We start from the raw sequence: 16,800 nt of genomic DNA on the forward strand, positions 1-16,800 counted from the left end.
GCTCAATGTCATGTTTCTGGTTACTTAGCTGGTTGCTGACCTTCCTGCTGAGGGGATAGATTCTTCATTTCACAATCAGAATCAGCTGACAAAAGTCATAATTTAGTTTTGTGGCAGGAGTACGAGGCAATACTTAACAAATACTATCAATCATCATAAGAAATATACGTATGAAAATTTAAAATAAATTAATACAAATAGAGACCAAAAATAGTGATGGAGTGTTCATGGGTTTCCTGTCCATGTAGAAATCTGAGGGCAGAGAAGAAAAAGCTGTTCCTGAAACATTGAGTGTGTGTCTTCAGGCTCTTGTACCTCCTCCCTGATGGTAGTAATGAAAAGAGGCCATGTCTGAGATGATGGGAATCCTTAATGATGGTTACCACTTTTTTGAGGCATCACCTATTGGAGGTATCCTCAGTGGTGGGGAAGCTAATGTCCATGATGGAGATGGCCAAGTTCGGGTCCGTGTCCACACATTGCCAGGCCTGCAGGTAGAATCTGGGACAATAATTTGATGCCTCACAGGAATTCTAGCAAACCTTGCAAAGAGAGTGAGTTGCAAACTTGAATTTACTGAGATATTGTTTCTGCTGTGGATGAAAGCTTTTGCAATGTGTTGTTACAGGATTAACCCTCTGTCCCTTGTGGAAATTGTTCTGCATGTAGTGAGGCAAATGACAGGTGAGTAATTCCCTGACCAGGGATTAACAAACAATCTACTTCCATGAAGTTCCTGCACTTGGTGTTGGAGGGGAGGCTTTCCTAGTCCCATTGTTTGCTGTGTGGGGAAGGTTCCTGGAATCTCGCCATGAGATTTCATCCCTTTCATCAGGATTCCCAGTCCCATTAATCAGAAAGCTATTGATGTTGTTGGAGTGGACTGCTAAATGTATATTGTGTTACACATCTGGCACTGACTCGTTGCTGTGGAGCGCACCAGATGACACTTGTGGTGGTTTGAAATGCTGTAAGTGTTAACTGCTACCAATAACTCAACCACAACTACAGCCACCGATCTACATGGCAACCTTGATCCCATCCTATCAGTGACATTCCCTTTATTTTGTCTATCCCTCGCTCACCTTTGAGACATAGAACATTGCAGCATAGAAACAGGCCCTTCAGCCGATCTAGTCCAAACTATTAATCTGCCTAGTTCTATGAACCTACATCTGGACCTAGCCCTCTATATCTCTCCCATCCATCTACCTTTCCAAAATGTTGCAATTCTCCGCTTCCTTCTCTGTAACTTTAGTTTGTTTTCTCTCAAAAACAGTTCTGTGAGGGGGTCCTTTGAACTTTAGGTGGGTTTCTCCCTTCACAAAATAGAAGATTGGCTGACTGGCAGGAAGCAAAGAGTGAGAATAAAGAGGGCTTTTCTTGGTTGGCTGCCTAGTGTGTTCTTAAGGGGTTGGTTTTGGGACCACTTCTTTTTATGTTACATGTCAATGATTTGGAATTTGTGTCCAGGTTTGCAGATGATATAAAGATAGGTGTAGGGGAAGGTAGTACTGAGGAAGCAGGGAGTCTGAAGATGGACTCGAACAGGTGGGGGAAGAGGAGAGTCTACATAAGGACTTGGACTGGTGGGTGAAGTGGGGAGTTGTGCATAAGGACTCAGACAGGTGGAAGCGTGGGAACTACACAAGGACTTGGACAGGTGGGGGAAATGGGGAGCTTTCACTAGGATTTTAACAGTTGGGCCTGTCAGCACTCATCCTCAGCACCCTCCTCTTCAGTAATGGAACTAGGCATTTTCTCACCAGTGACCTTGATCCGAGTTTGTTTTCTGATCGATCTGTACCTTTCCAGGTTTGAAGGAATTATGGATTACCCATGTCTGCAGCCACATACCATAAGGTACAGACCTTGTGGTTCCAAGTAGTTGTCATCCTGTAGAAAGCAGAGTACAGGGTTAATCACAGAATTTTTAGTGTGGAGGAATAGCAGGATCTTGGGAATCCACATCTATAATGCCCTCAGTTACAGTGTAAGTTGATATGGTTGTTAAGAAGGTGTATGCTTTATAGGCCTTCATTAGTCGGGAACTGAGTTTAAGAACTGCTTGATAATACTGCAGTTCTATAAGCCCCTGGTAAGTTCACACTTGGAGTAGGGTCCTAGTGTATAATTCCCAGGGTTATCAGAGGAGATTTATCAGAATTCTGCCTAGATTAGAGAGGATCGTCGGAGGATAGGTTGAGCAAGCTAGAGCTTTTCTTTTTTGGAGCAAAGGCGGGTGAGAGGTGACTTGATAGGTGTGTACAAGATGGTAAGAGACATCGATTGAGAGGACAGCCAGAGACTTTTTCACAGGATGGAAATGGCTAATACGAGGGAGCGTAATTTTAAAGTGATTGGAGGAAAGTAAAGGGGGATATTAGAGGTATGATTTTTACATAGAGTGGAAGGTTTATGGAACATGCTGCCAGGGGTGGTGGGAGAGGCAGATACATTAGAGACATTAAAGAAATTTTTAGATTGGCACATGGATGTTAGAAAAATGGAGGGCTATATGTGAGAGAAAAGTTACATTTATCTTAGAGTAGGTTAAAATATCGGCACAACATTGTGGGCCTGTTCTATGCTCTACTCTTCTATGTTCTAAATATTATAGCATTTTTATTTTAGAATATGTTATGAATTATAGTAAATGTTAAATGTGCTACTGTGGAATATTTAGGGAGGGTCAGTACTGCATTAACAGTATCACACTTGTACAAGTTGTACTTCGGGGATTTTCTTTATCCTAATAAATAGCTATTGCTCTCCTCGGGTGCCTGCTGATGTGCTTTGTTTAATTGTAGATCCGAATGTGGCTTTAACATTTTTGGAAAAAACAAAAGAAAAGGTCAGTGCTTTGACTCCCATTGTATTTACTTTACTGTGTGTAAATCAGTTGTATTTGATTTTGCTGTGATTTCACTTGGATTAATTTTACCGGGGAAAATCTGTTTTTTATTTAGTTTGATGATTTGTCTTTATTTAGGTCAAATCAAGTGATGAGGCAGTAATTCTCTGCAAAACGGCGATTGGGGCTTTGAAGTTAAATGTTGGTGATCTGCCGGTGACAAAGGTAGAATTAAAAGACCATTCTATTCTAGAAACATAGAACATAGAAAACCTACAGCACAATCCACAATGCTGTGCCGAACATGTACTTTAGAAGTTACCTAGGGTTACCCATAGCCCTCTATTTTTTTAAGCTCCATGTACCTATCCAGGAGCCTCTTAAAAAACCCTATCGTATCCGCTTTCACCAACATCGCTGGCAGCCCATTCCACGCACTCACCATGCTCTGCCTAAAAAGACTTACCCCTGACCTGCCTTACCTGCTTCCAAGCACCTTAAAACTGTGCCCTCTCATGTTAGCCATTTCAGCCCTGGGAAAAAGCCTCTTGACTATCCACACGATCAATCATCATCTTATACACCTCTATTGGGTTACCTCTCATCTTCTGCCATTCCAAGGAGAAAAGGCCAAATTCACTCAACCTGTTCTCATAAGGTATGCTCCTCAATCCAGGTAACATCTTTGTAAATCTCCTCTGCACCCTTTCTATAGTTTCCCCATCCTACTTATAGTGAGGCGACTGTGAGCTGAGCACAGTACTCCAAGTGGGGTCTGACCGGGGTCCTATATAGCTGCAACATTACCTTTCAGCTCCTAAACTCAATCCTAAACTTGATGAAGGCCAATGCTCCATATGCCTTTTTAACCACAGAATCAACCTGCGCAGCAGCTTTGAGTGTCCTATGGACTCGGACCCCCAAATCCCTCTGATCCTCCACACTGCCAAGAGTCTTACCATTAATACTGTATTTTGCCATCATATTTGACCTACCAAAATGAACCACCTCACAGTTACCTGGGTTGAACTTCATCTGGCACTTCTCAGCCTAGTTTTGCATCCTATTGATGTCATGCTGTAACCTCTGACAGCCCTCCACATTATACACAGCACCCCCAACCTTTGTGTCATCAGCAAATTTACTAACCCATCCCTCCACTTCCTCAGCCAGGTCATTTATAAAAATCATGAAGGGGTTCCAGAACAAATCCCTGAGGCACACCACTGGTCACCGACCTCCATGCAGAATATGACCCATCTACAACCACTGTGGGCAAGCCAGTTCTGGATCCACAAAGCAAGGTCCTCTTAGATCCCATGGCTCCTTACTTTCTCAATAAGCCTTGCATGGAGTATCGTATCAAATGTCTTGCTGAAATCCATATACAGTATATCTACTACTCTACCTTCATCAACATGTTTAGTCACATCCTCAAAAAATTCAATCAGGCTCATTAGACATGACCTGCCTTTGACAAAGCCATGCTGACTATTCCTAATCATATTATGCATCTCCATATGTTCATAAATCCTGCCTCTCAAGATCTTTTCCATCAGCATACCAACCACTGAAGTAAGACTCACTGGTCTGTAATTTCCAGGGCTATCTCTACTCCCTTTCTTGAATAATGGAACAATATCTGCAACCCTCCAATCCTCTGGAATCTGTCCTGTCCCCATTGCTGATGCAGAGATCATTGCCAGAGGCTCAGCAATCTCATCCCTCGCCCCTCACAGTAGCCTGGGTTACACCTCATCCGGTCCCAAAGACTTATCCAACATGTTGCTTTCCAAAAGTTCCATCACATCCTCTTTCTTAAAGTCTGTATGCTCAAGCTTTTCAATCCGCTGTAAGTCATCCCTACAATCGCCAAGGTCCTTTTCCGTACTGAATATTGAAGCAAAGTATTCATTCTATCTTCTCCGGTTCCATACACACTTTTCCACTGTCACACTTGATTGGTCCTATTCTCTCGTCTTATCCTCATGCTGGTTTTCTGATGGACTGGCAAGCAGTGAAATTGAAGGTTAAGTAGTTAGGAGTCAGGGATTAAACCTATGCTCTGCAGGAGCAAAGGATGCTGTATGAGTAAGTTTCTAAACCACCGTTCAGGTTTGACCCTCAACCACAATGTTCCCTGAATCAGTTTGATACTCTCCATTGATTTCCCCAGAAATTTGGTTTTCTAGCACTTTAGATTCACTTGTATGACATTGAGAAAGAGTGTATGAGATACAGCAACGTTTGTAGAACCAGACAGCATCCTAGATGTCAAATTGAAAATTTGTGCATCAGAATTTAGTGTGTTTCTAATCTAGTTGGTCTGGTTCACCTTGGAGACTGCCTAGGTATCTCCTGTGTAGAAAAGTAGGAGAAATCTACTCACCCTATCAATGTCACCTCTACCAGAGTGTTGGAAGGTGCTGTCAACAGCATTTACTCAAGTGCTGTTTACTCAGCAATAACACATTCGTCCACAGAAGTTTAAAATGGGAGATTTATAATGGGTAAGCAAGAAGTGACAGCAGTTAATGAGAATTGGTGTCAAGTTAAAATCAGTGTTAGAGAAATTAATGGCACTGAAAGGTAATAAATACCCAGGGTTGATAATCTGCATCTAGTGTACGTAGAAATGGAGCAACACACAAATTGCTAGAGGAACTCAGCGATTGAGCTGCGTCTGTGGGAGGAAACAGATAAGTTATCATTAGGTTTGCAAAGAGATATAGATAGGTTAAGTGAGTGGGCGAGGGTCTGGCAGATGGAGTACAAAGTTGGTAAATGTGAGGTCATCCACTTTGGAAGGAAATATGAAAGAGCAGATTATTATTTAAATGGTAAAAAATTGCAGCATGCTGCTGTGTAGAAGGACTTGGGAGTGTTTGTGCATGAATCATAAAGGGTTGGTTTGCAGGTGCAGCGGGATATCAAGAAGGCAAATGGAATGCTATCCTTCATTGCTCGAGGGATTGAATTTAAGAGTAGGGAGGTTATGCTGCAACTGTACAGGGTACTGGTGAGGCTGCACCCGGAGTACTGTGTGCCGTTCTGGTCTCCTTACTTGAGGAAGAATATACTGGCTTTGGAGATGATATTCCAGAGATGAGGAAGTAAGACTATGAGGAGAGATTGAGTAGCCTGGGACTACTTGCTGGAATTCAGAAGAATGAAAGGAGATCTTATAGAAACATATAAAATTATGAAGGGGATGGATAAGATAGAGGCAGGAAAGTTGTTCTACTGGTAGGTGAGACTACAACTAGGGGACATAGCCTCAAAATTTTTAGGGCAGAGATGAGGAGGAACTACTTTTCCCAGAGAGTGATGAATCTGTGGAATTCTCTGCTCACTGAAGCAGTGGGGGCTACCTCAGTAAATATATTTAAGACAAGGTTGGATAGATTTTTGTATAGTAGGGGAATTAAGGGTTATGGGGAAAAGGCAGGTAGGTGGAGATGAGTCCATGGCTAGATCAGCCATGATCTTACTGAATGGCAGAGCGGGCTTGATGGGCCAGTTCCTCCCACGTATGCTATTTGACCTGCTGATTTTCTCCAGCAGACTGACAAAACACTAGAGGAACTCAGCAGGTCAGGCAGCATCTATGGAGGGGAACAAACAAGGCTCCTAAAATAAAGAAGGTGTTGACACTTGGGAAAATGTCTGGTATAAACAAAGTGATTGTAGATTTATAAAGGGTGATTGTGTTTGGTGAACCTACAGAGGAAGTTTTGAAGATGCAGCAACAGAAATAGACAAGGAAGAACTGGTGTATACACTTTTCAAAAGATAATTGATAAGGTTAAAGTAAAAAGATGGCATGCAAGCACATGGGTTTGGGATAATGAAAATTTGTTAACAAGCATGAAAGGTTTGGAAAAATGAGAGCACGTCATTGAAACTTGCTAGTCTGACTTGTTGGCTGATCTTCGCTGGACCCATGGGTGACCCACTTAATGTGTGGAATGTGCTGTTCAGGGTAGACTCTAGACATGGTAACGTGGCAGATGGAGGTACAGAGACAAGAGACATCAAGGCATATGAGGAAGTATGAGTGTGGTATCGGTGATGGAGGGTCAGAGAGGATGAGGAGTGGAGTGTCAGATGAAGGGTGAGAGGGATGAGGAGTGGTGTCTGATGGAGGCTGGAGGAGGGATGAGTGTGATATCAGTGATGGAGGGTGGAAGGGGATAAGGAGTGTGGTGTCAGTGACATGGGATGAGGAGTAGGATTGGTGGGGGGTGAGAGGGATGAGGAGTGTGGTATCAGTGATGGAGGGTGAGAGGGATGAGGAGTGTGGTAGCAGTGATGGAGGGTGAGAGGGATGAGGAATGTGGTATCAGTGATGGAGGGTAGGAGAGGTTGAGGAGTGTGGTGTCAGTGATGGAGGGTGAGAGGGATGAGGAGTGTGGTATCAGTGATGAAGGGTGAGAGGGATGAGGAGTGTGGAGACGGTCATGGATTGGCACAGAGGAACATCTAATAGTTAATTGCTCTTTTTTTCTACTTGAACTGCTGCATGATTTGGGATGCATGTTACTGTAGTGGTGAGTGTAACACTACAGCATCTGCTAAGATAGGGGTTCAGTTCCCAGCACTCTCTCTGGGGAGTTTGTACCATCTCCCTGTGACCATTTGGGTTTCCTCTGGGTGCTCCAGTTTCCTCCCACATGCAGAGATGTGTGGTTAGGGTTAGTGAGTTGTTGACATTCAATGTTGCCATGCAACATTCCCTTACTGATCTGATTTGTTGCAAACAATGTATTTCACCGTTTGTTTTGATGTATTTGTGACAAATACTTCTAATCTTAAGCTTGCCTTTTTCTGCTTCTTGCTTGGATTGTCCCTTTCTAATTTACCCATGGGTTCCCTCCCCATCACACTGTTTTAAACTCTCCCCTACTGTTTGAAAGGTTAACAGTTCTATAGGGTTTGATAAGTGTTGGAAGCTGATTGTAGATTTGTGATGGATTAATGGTGAACTGGAGGGTGCAAAGAGTCTGAAATCCCTGAAGGATGGAGCAGAGGGAGTGGTCACTCAGTATAATGACTGGAAAGGGTATTGGACAGCAAGAAACGGGTGAGAAACGCAAGTGCTGGAAATTGAAAGCAGAAACATTAACCACAGAGAATTGCTGCAACTTCATTCACTGTGGTGGGGCAGACTCAGCAATGGTGTTGGAGCAAGAGTTGTGTTGTCAAGGCAGTTTAGCAGAGAAGGCGTTGGAAAGTGAGAGACTTCTCCATTATCACAAATACCAGAATTCAGCCACATTGTGGGAAGGGCAGGATGGTAATTTTTACAGGATTCAATTCCTGTCCTGATTCTGAGAAGAATTGGAGGCAGCTTCAATTGGGGTACATGTCCCAAGGTGTGTGGTTCTGTTTCGTATGCCCACCTAACTTGTGAATGTTTGGAACCCTTTGGTCCTTAGCATTTGGTCCTTAAGCTGACAGTTTGTTGTTCTTTTGTTCCTGTTGTCACAGTGCAGGGATTCAAAGTACACTTATTATTAAAGTATGTATGCAGTAAACAACCCTGAGATTTGTCTTCCCACAGACAGCCATGAAACAAAGAAACATGGAACCTGTTCAAAGAAAACATTAAACACTCAACATGCAAAAAAGAACAAATTGTGCAGACAGTAAAAAATGAATCAATAATACACAGAATATCAAACATCAAACTGCAGAGTCCTCAAAACTATCTAGGAATGTTCAGTTTAGTTCAGTCCAGTTCAATTTAGCGCTGTGTTGTTCATTGACTGCAGGGTGTAGAGCCAGGCAGCCCAATCAAAATCGCTCAAAATAGCAATAAAAAAAAGAAACACATATAACATGAGCTGCACAGTTCTCTAAAAATGAGTCCAATCCACAAACCACACTGATTAAACCTTGCCTAAGACCCAAGACACCTCCTCCAGCAGCAGCAAGTGAGATTGCGAGGGAAACCAGTCAAATGCAGGCAGACAGTGCTCACCTTCTGCACTCATCCTCGTTGTTTTCAATCTTGCTCGACCCTTTAATTGGTGAGTTGGTAGAGAATTAGCGCTGTTCACGGGTTCACGTTCTGTGTTTAGGCTCACTTTGTTCTCAACCACACCGACTTCCCCTAGAAACAGCAAAGGTGCAGGATGGCTCATTAGCCCAAAAATACACTATCAAAATGTAAAGTTACAGGGTCCAATCGCACACAGGTCAGTAGTAGAAGTATATTACAAAGAAGGAGAAGTAGTAGTTTCGTGAACGGTTTGCAGGACATCGCTGTTAGTTGTGTTGGTCACTGGTCCCATCTTGCCCAGATGTATGTGTTTTTCAGAATAAGAACAATAATGACTTATATAGAGCGCTTTTCTTACAAACTATGTGCTTTACAATGGGATAAAGTGCAAACATAAAAATTAAAGACAAAAAGATGTTAATTAAAGGCAGGGTTAAATAAATTGGTTTTTAGCTGGCGTCTTAAAAGTTCAACTGAGTCTGCCAGGTTTAGGTATTGAGGTCCACAGTTTAGGAGTGTAGCCCAAAAACTCGACCTGCCAATTATCCTTTGTGAGCGATTTTTAAATTCAAGAGATTGCTGAACGAATAACTGAGAGCTCGAGCAGGATTATAAAACAAAAAAGTATTTTTGTGATGGCTATAACCCTCACTGGTTTCTTTCCAGAAAACAATTGAGGAGGTAGATGAGATGCTCACCAACCTCCCAGGGATCACTTCAGTTCACGGGCGCTTCTATGATCTCTCTAGCAAGTATTATCAGATTGTTGGAAACTACGCTTCCTACTACAAGGATGCCCTGAGGTTTCTGGGCTGCATTGACATCAAAGATCTTCCAGGTAAAGATGGCAAGGAAGCCTTGCTGCAAGTTTGATCTTGATCTTGCTGGGCTTGTAAATCCCCAGCTGCGGCCGTTCACCTGTTCCTTTAGGAAGATCTAAAATTCTGTGTGCAGTCTGTTTGTCTGGCAATGCAAACTCCCCCTCAGCAGAAATGGGAGATTTTCCTTCAATCCCTGGGTCTGCTTCATCGTTCAATAAAACCACTTTCCTACATTCACCCATTTTCATTGCTTTCCTCAACATCAATAACTCTACTGCTCTGACCTGAGTGGATCTGGTGACCGAGCCTCCACACACTTCCTGACTAGAGAATTCTAAAAGTACACCAGCTTCTGGTGAAGATGCTTCCTCTCTGAATGGCCAAGTGGTCATTTTGAGTCCGAGCCAAGTTTTTCGACCATGTCCCCCACCTCCCTCCTGTGATCTCAGAATTTTGTCATCTCTCAGACTTTGCAAACTTGAGTGCAGTGCAATCTGTCTGAGCTGTCTGCATCTGGTGAATCTTGGCTGTATCTGAGTACTGTATATGAATATGAATATCTGTATATGAATTCTGTGTACACATCGCAGTATCTCCTTCCATGGGAAGGCCTTATCTGCAGACCCTATTCCAGGTGTGAGCTCTCCTTCCATGGACAGGCCATACCTGTACACCGTATTCCAGGTGTGGTCTGTGCTCTTGTATTCAACCTCTCTATTCTACGGGTAACTTATCACCTGTGTGTAGTCTTTCATTAATTTGCAAACAGGGATACTGAGATCTCTCTGAACACTAGTATCCACACATGTCCAGCCTACCTGAAGCCTCACTGTGTCCTCACCACTCACTGTTTCCCAGCTTGGTATATTTTTTACACTTATCCTCTTTTGAATTAATGGAATGGTTGTAATGATTGGAATCTCAGTGTTAATCCCCCTCTCCCAAAGGGAAAGTTACCTGTTTTATTCTAACTGTTCTGTTAACCAGTCCCCATCATATCCACCACCGATAACCAGATTTATCAATCACTATGGAAGAAATTTGATTGGGAGGAATTGAAGTCTGACGTAGCATATATCAGTGGAGTAAAGGAAATTGCAGTGGTATAAGAGAGGAGTGGGCCAAAATATGTTGGAAAGAGATGCTGGCAGGGTTGACAGAAGAGTAGCATAGATGTATTTTAAGAACAAAGAAATACTCAAAAGTCAAAATAGTACAAGTGTGACTGTCAAGGGAAGTCAAAGGTAATGTAAAAGCAAAAGAGAGGGCATACAAGAAAGCAAAAATTAGTGGGAAGACACAGGATAGGGAAGCTTGTAAAAACCTACAGAGAGCAACTAAAAAATCATTCAAAGGAAAAAGATGAAATATGAAAGCATGCTAGCAAACAATTGGATACCAAAGGCTTTTACGAGTACGTAAAAAAAAGAGAGATGAGAATGGATATAGGACTGCTCGGAAATAAGGCCAGAGAAATAATAACAGGACTAGGAGATGGCAGATGAACTAACTGAATATTTTGTATCAGCCTTCACTGTGGAAGACACTCGCAGTGTGCCAGGTATGAAGGGTGTGAGGGAAGAGAAGTGAGTGCAGTTACTGTTACAAGGGAGAAGGTGCTCAAAAGCTGAAAGACCCAAGGGTACATAAGTCACCTGGACCAGCTGAACTGCATCTATGGTCCTGAAAGAGATAATGGTAGAGATTGTGCAGACAATAGTGATGATCTTTCAAAAATCATTGGACTCTGGTAAGGTGCCAAAGGACTGGAAAATTGCAAATGTTACACCACCCTTTAAGAAAGGAAGAAAGCAGCAGATAGGAAATTATAGATCAGTTAGGCTGACCTCAGTAGTTGGAAAGATGTGGAGTCAATTATTAAGGAGTATTTAGTGACACAGGACAAGATAGGACAAAGTCAGTTGTCAGCTTGGTTTCCTTTAGAGAAAATCTTGCTTGATGAACCTGCTGGAATTCTTTGAGGAGATTACAAGTAGGATAGATAAAGGAAATGCAGTGGATGTTGTATATTTGGATTTTCAGAAGGCCTTTGAAAGGTGCCACACATGAGTCTGCTTACCAAGTTAAGAGTCCATGGTATTACAGGAAAGTTACTAACATGCTTAGAGCATTGGCTGATTAATAGGATTCAGTGAGTGGGAATAAAAGGATCCTTTTCTGATTGGCTGCCAGTAAGTAGTGGTGTTCCACAGAGGTCAATATTGGGACCGCTTGTTTTTATGCTGTATATAAATGATTTAGATGAAGGAATAAATGGCTTGATTGCCAAGTTTGCAGATGATAGGAAGATTGGTGGAGGAAACAGATTGGCTGCAGAAGGACTTAGATAAGGAGAATGGGCAAGAAAGTGGCAATGTAATACAATGTTGGAAAATGCATGGTTACGCACTTTGGTAGAAGAAATAAATAAGTAGATTATTTTTTGAATGGGGAAAAAATCCAGAAATCTGAGATGCAGAGGGACTTGGGAGTCCTAAAGGTTAACTTGCAGTTAGAGTCGGTGGTGAGGAAGGCAAATGCCATGTTAGCATTCATCTCAAGAGGTCTAGAATACAAGAGCAAGGATGTGAGGCTTTGGTGAGGCACTGGTGAGGCCTCACCTTGAGTACTGTGAACAGTTTTGGTCTCCTCATCTAAGAAAAGATTGCTGGCATTGAAGAGGTTTCAGAAGAGGTTCAAAAGGATGATTCCAGGAATGTATGATGGCGCTGGGTCTGTACTCGCTGGAATTTAGAAGGATGAGGGGGAATCTCATTGAAACCTTTGAATGTTGAAAGGCCTAGACAGAGTAGATGTGGAAAGGATGTTTTCCACTGGGGGGGGAAATCTAGGACAAGAGGGCACAGCCGCAGGATAGAGAGGTGTCCATTTAAAACAGAGATGCAAAGAAATTTCTTTAGACAGATGGTGGTGAAATCATGGAATTTGTTACCCCAGGCTGCTTTGGAGGCCAGGTCGTTGAGTGTATTTAAGGCAAAGCTTGATAGGTTCTGAATTGGACATAGCATCAAAGGTTACAGGGAGAAGGCCTGGGAGTTGGGCTGAGGAGGGGTAAAAAGGATTAGCCATTATTGAATGGAGGAGCAGACTCGATGGACCAAATGGCCTAGTTCTTCTCCTGTGTGTTGTCTAAATGCCAGCTTTTTCTTACTGAGTGAAGTACATTAGTTGAAATATTGTCTTTGGGAACCCTATAACAGTATGGTACTTTGGCAGATATAACGGGTCTGATTGCTATGTCCGGGGCAGCTCCTGTGGTGCCAGAAGTGAGGCTGTAGGTCCTCAGCTCTTGGCCATTTATCTCCCAGTCCCGTTCCATAAGACAATAACGTGTAGAGTATATATGTCAAACTCAAGGCCCGCGGGCCAAATCCGGCCCGCGGTGGAATTATCTTTGGCCCGCGAGATAAAATCTAATTACTATTAAAGCTGGCCCCAGTAATCGAAGCGCCCTATGGCGTATGATATGGCTAATGCTGAGTTTATTCAGGTACCAGGTTTTCAAGGTTTTTAGTGTTTATTCGGTTTCCCTGGTTTATTTCCTGAATATCATTAATGAATAAACTTTTTTTCTATTAGAGCTGGCCCGCCGGTATATTGCATGCACCACTAATACTACAAATCCCACAATGCACTGCCAGTGCATTGCTCGCGCTTGCCTTACTCTCTCATCAGCATCCTTATGGCGCTAGTCACGTGTGGTCAACTTTCAGCTATCCCTCACCCCAAAAATGGCTGAACGAAAGGTGGACTTTGAAAACAGGGGTTTTTAAGGCAGGTAGGAGGCAGAGTATATGTTCGCAGATATAAAGGGCAAACCTGTTTGTCTTGTGTGCGGAGACAGTGTGGCTGTAATTAAAGAATATAACGTAAGACAGGGGTGTCAAACTCATTTTAGGTCACGGGCCGGATTGGGCAAAATGCAGCTTCATGCGGGCCAGATCAGTCGGGCGCGTGCAAACGCAGCTTTCTTTGCCTCTGTTTTTTCAGCCTGTTCTCATGTGTCTCAGTTTCTGCTATAACTACAAAGTGTTTCACTTCACAAATTCCGTTTCTTATGAAGAAGACTGCTGAGCAAACATTATTTTTATGATTGGTATTAACTTACAATCATAGGCTTCATATTGCCAGGCCATTAATAATTAAAATAATAGATCTATCTAAAATGATCTCGCGGGCCAGATATAATTGTACGGGGGGCCTTGAGTTTGACACCTATGACGTAAGACGACACTATGAAACAAAACACCACGACAAATACAAGCATCTGGACAAGAAACAGAAGCTCCTGAAGGTAGAAGAGTTGAAATGAAGTCTGGCATCACAGCAGGCTATGTTCACAAAAGCCAAAACACAAAGTGAGGCTGCTGTAAAGGCTAGTTTTATTGTGGCAGCAGAGATCGCTAAATCAGCCCGGCCCTTTACCGAGGGAGAATTTGTTAAAAACTGCATGATGAAAGTTTGCGACGTCGTGTGCCCAGATAAAAGGCAAGCATTTTCAAATGTGAGCCTGAGCAGAAACACCGTTGCTGACCGTGTACGTGAGCTTGCCACCAATCTACAACAACAGCTGGTGGGGAAGGGAAGAGATTTCATCGCATATTCCCTTGCAGTGGATGAGAGCAGGGACACTTCTGATAATGCCCAATTGTCAATTTTCATTCGTGGAGTGGACTCAAGTCTGTGTGTAACAGAGGAACTTTTGGGATTAAGATCAATGCATGGCACAACTACTGGAAAAGATCTCTTTGAAGAGGTATCCAGATCTGTAAATATAATGAGGCTGCCTTGGGATAAACTTGTGGGACTGACGACAGATGGAGCGCCCACGATGTGCGTCAAAAAAGTGGATTGGTGGGCAGGATCCGGGAGAAGATGCGGGAGGAAAACGGCACAGGTGAGCTGACAGCTTATCACTGCATCATACACCAGGAATCGTTGTGTGGCAAAGCCTTGAAAATGGAACATATAATGAGCACCATAACACGAGCAGTTAACTTCATAAAAGCCAAAGGTTTAAATCACCGCGAGTTCGTCGTTTCTGGAGGAGTTGGGTTCAGAATATATTGATTTGCCCTATCACACAGAGGTGCGATGGTTAAGCCAAGGAAAAGAGCTGAAAAGATGTTTCGAGTTGCATGAGGAGATCTGTCAGTTCATGGAAAGCAAAGGGAAAGACACAACAGAGCTCCGGGATAAAAAGTTGCTTTGTGAAATGGCGTTTCTGTGTGACATAACGAGCCATCTCAATGCGCTCAACCTGCAGCTTCAGGGGCGGGGTCGTGTGATCACAGACATGTACGCTGCAGTGAGGGCTTTTAAAACCAAGCTGCACCTGTGGGAGACGCAGATGCAGCAAGAAAACTTGAGCCATTTTCCGTGTTGCCAAACTATGAAAGAGCAGGTTCCTACCGCAGTGTTCCCACGTGCAAAGTTTGCTGAAAAACTTAGCATACTTGGTGCCGACTTCACACGGCGATTTGCCGACTTTGAAGCCCAAAAAAGCAGGTTTGAACTGCTCAGTAATCCCTTTGCAGCTGACGTGGAAAGCGCACCAACCAACATACAAATGGAGCTGTTTGAACTCCAATGTAGTGACACACTCAAGGCAAAGTATGACTCGGTGGGCACTGCACAGTTTCTACGTTTCATTCCCGACACAATGCCCCAACTGCGTACCCAAGCTACTCAAATGCTCTCTATGTTGGGCAACACATATCTGTGTGAACAACTGTTCTCTTTAATGAAGATAAACAAAACGTCACACAGGAGTCATCTTTCTGATGAACACCTTCACTCAATTCTGAGGATTTCCTCAGCTCAGAGCCTGACTCCAAACATTGATGAACTTGCATTCAAGATGAGATGCCAAGTATCTGGCTTAGACCAGTGTGAATCACAGAGTGCTGGCCTGTGGAAAAATGTTTTCATTAGAAATTACTCCGGAAAAGCTGCAGATAAAGCCATAAGAAATAAATGCAACTGATTTTTTATTTATTTAATGTTCAATGTTGTTTTTGTAATAACCTAAGCTTTGTTAGTTCCAGGTTAATATGTGTAATAAATTCACTTCAATAAGTTTTGCAATAAACGCCGAACCAGTCCGGCCCTCGACTTGTACCGATTTTTTAATTTTGGCCCACTGTGTATTTGAGTTTGACACCCCTGGTGTAGAGGGAGAATTAGGTTAGTTGTACTCATTGTACGTGTAGGTTGTCTTTGACTCAAAACCACACATTTTACTGCATGCCTTGGTGTATGAGCGACAAATGCTGTTGATACTTAACTTTAATTCCCACCCTCCAACTTGAGGTCACGGCTTGAGTTTGTGGTCCATGTGCTTGGGAGCCCTTGCATTATTGAATGAGGAGGAGGCTCAGCAGTGCATGGGTGGAACATCTCATCCTGTTTCATCAATAGTTCCTCAGTGCTAGCTCTTTCAACCCATTGACCCCAGAAGTTTGTTGTAGCATACTTATTGTAAATCTTCCTTCCTCTTCCTGCAGTGGCTGAGCACCAGGAGCGAGCGTTCACTCTGGGACTGGCAGGACTGCTGGGCGAAGGTGTCTATAACTTCGGGGAACTGGTGAGTGTCTGTAGGTGAGGAGAGTTTACCCAGCGAGTGTCTCTGGGTGAGGGAGTTTACCCAGTGAGTGTATCTGGGTGAGGGAATTTACCCGCTGAGTGTGACTGGGTGAGAGAGTTTACTCGGTGAGTGTCTCTGGGTGAGGGAATTTACCCGGAGAGTGTTTCTGGGTAGGAAGTGTTTACCTGTCTGTAACTGTGTCATTGTGTGTGAGTGACATTGGATTGTCCTGTGACTGTCTCCAGCTGATGCATCCTGTGTTGGAATCTCTCCGGAGCACCGACAAGCAGTGGCTGATCGATACATTGTATGCCTTCAACAGTGGCAACGTGGAGAAGTTCCAGGCTCTGAAGACATCCTGGGGGCAGCAGGTGTGATATTCTTGGGGGGGGGGGAGGAGATGTTTGTGGGTGGGACACGGGTTGGTGGATAATGAGGAGGGGAGGCACTAGAGGTGGGATATGGATGGGATATCTGTCCAGTGGGTATAGACAGTGAAGGCGCCTTGTTGTGG

At 43.4% G+C, this 16,800-nt stretch overlaps 1 protein-coding gene across 1 annotated transcript in view; it reads left to right on the forward strand.

The window, feature by feature from the left end:
- The window catches only part of LOC132397460 (26S proteasome non-ATPase regulatory subunit 13-like), an 82,533-nt gene that overhangs the window by 22,957 nt on the left and 42,776 nt on the right, over positions 1–16,800 (forward strand). Inside the window, exons 4-9 of the mRNA XM_059976282.1 lie at positions 629–684; positions 2,811–2,854; positions 2,993–3,079; positions 9,525–9,696; positions 16,207–16,286; positions 16,532–16,657. Coding sequence (XP_059832265.1) covers positions 629–684; positions 2,811–2,854; positions 2,993–3,079; positions 9,525–9,696; positions 16,207–16,286; positions 16,532–16,657 — 565 coding nt within the window. The remainder of the gene's footprint in view (positions 1–628; positions 685–2,810; positions 2,855–2,992; positions 3,080–9,524; positions 9,697–16,206; positions 16,287–16,531; positions 16,658–16,800) is intronic.

This window comes from Hypanus sabinus, chromosome 7 (genome assembly GCF_030144855.1).
Source record: "Hypanus sabinus isolate sHypSab1 chromosome 7, sHypSab1.hap1, whole genome shotgun sequence".
Classification (NCBI taxonomy): domain Eukaryota; kingdom Metazoa; phylum Chordata; class Chondrichthyes; order Myliobatiformes; family Dasyatidae; genus Hypanus; species Hypanus sabinus.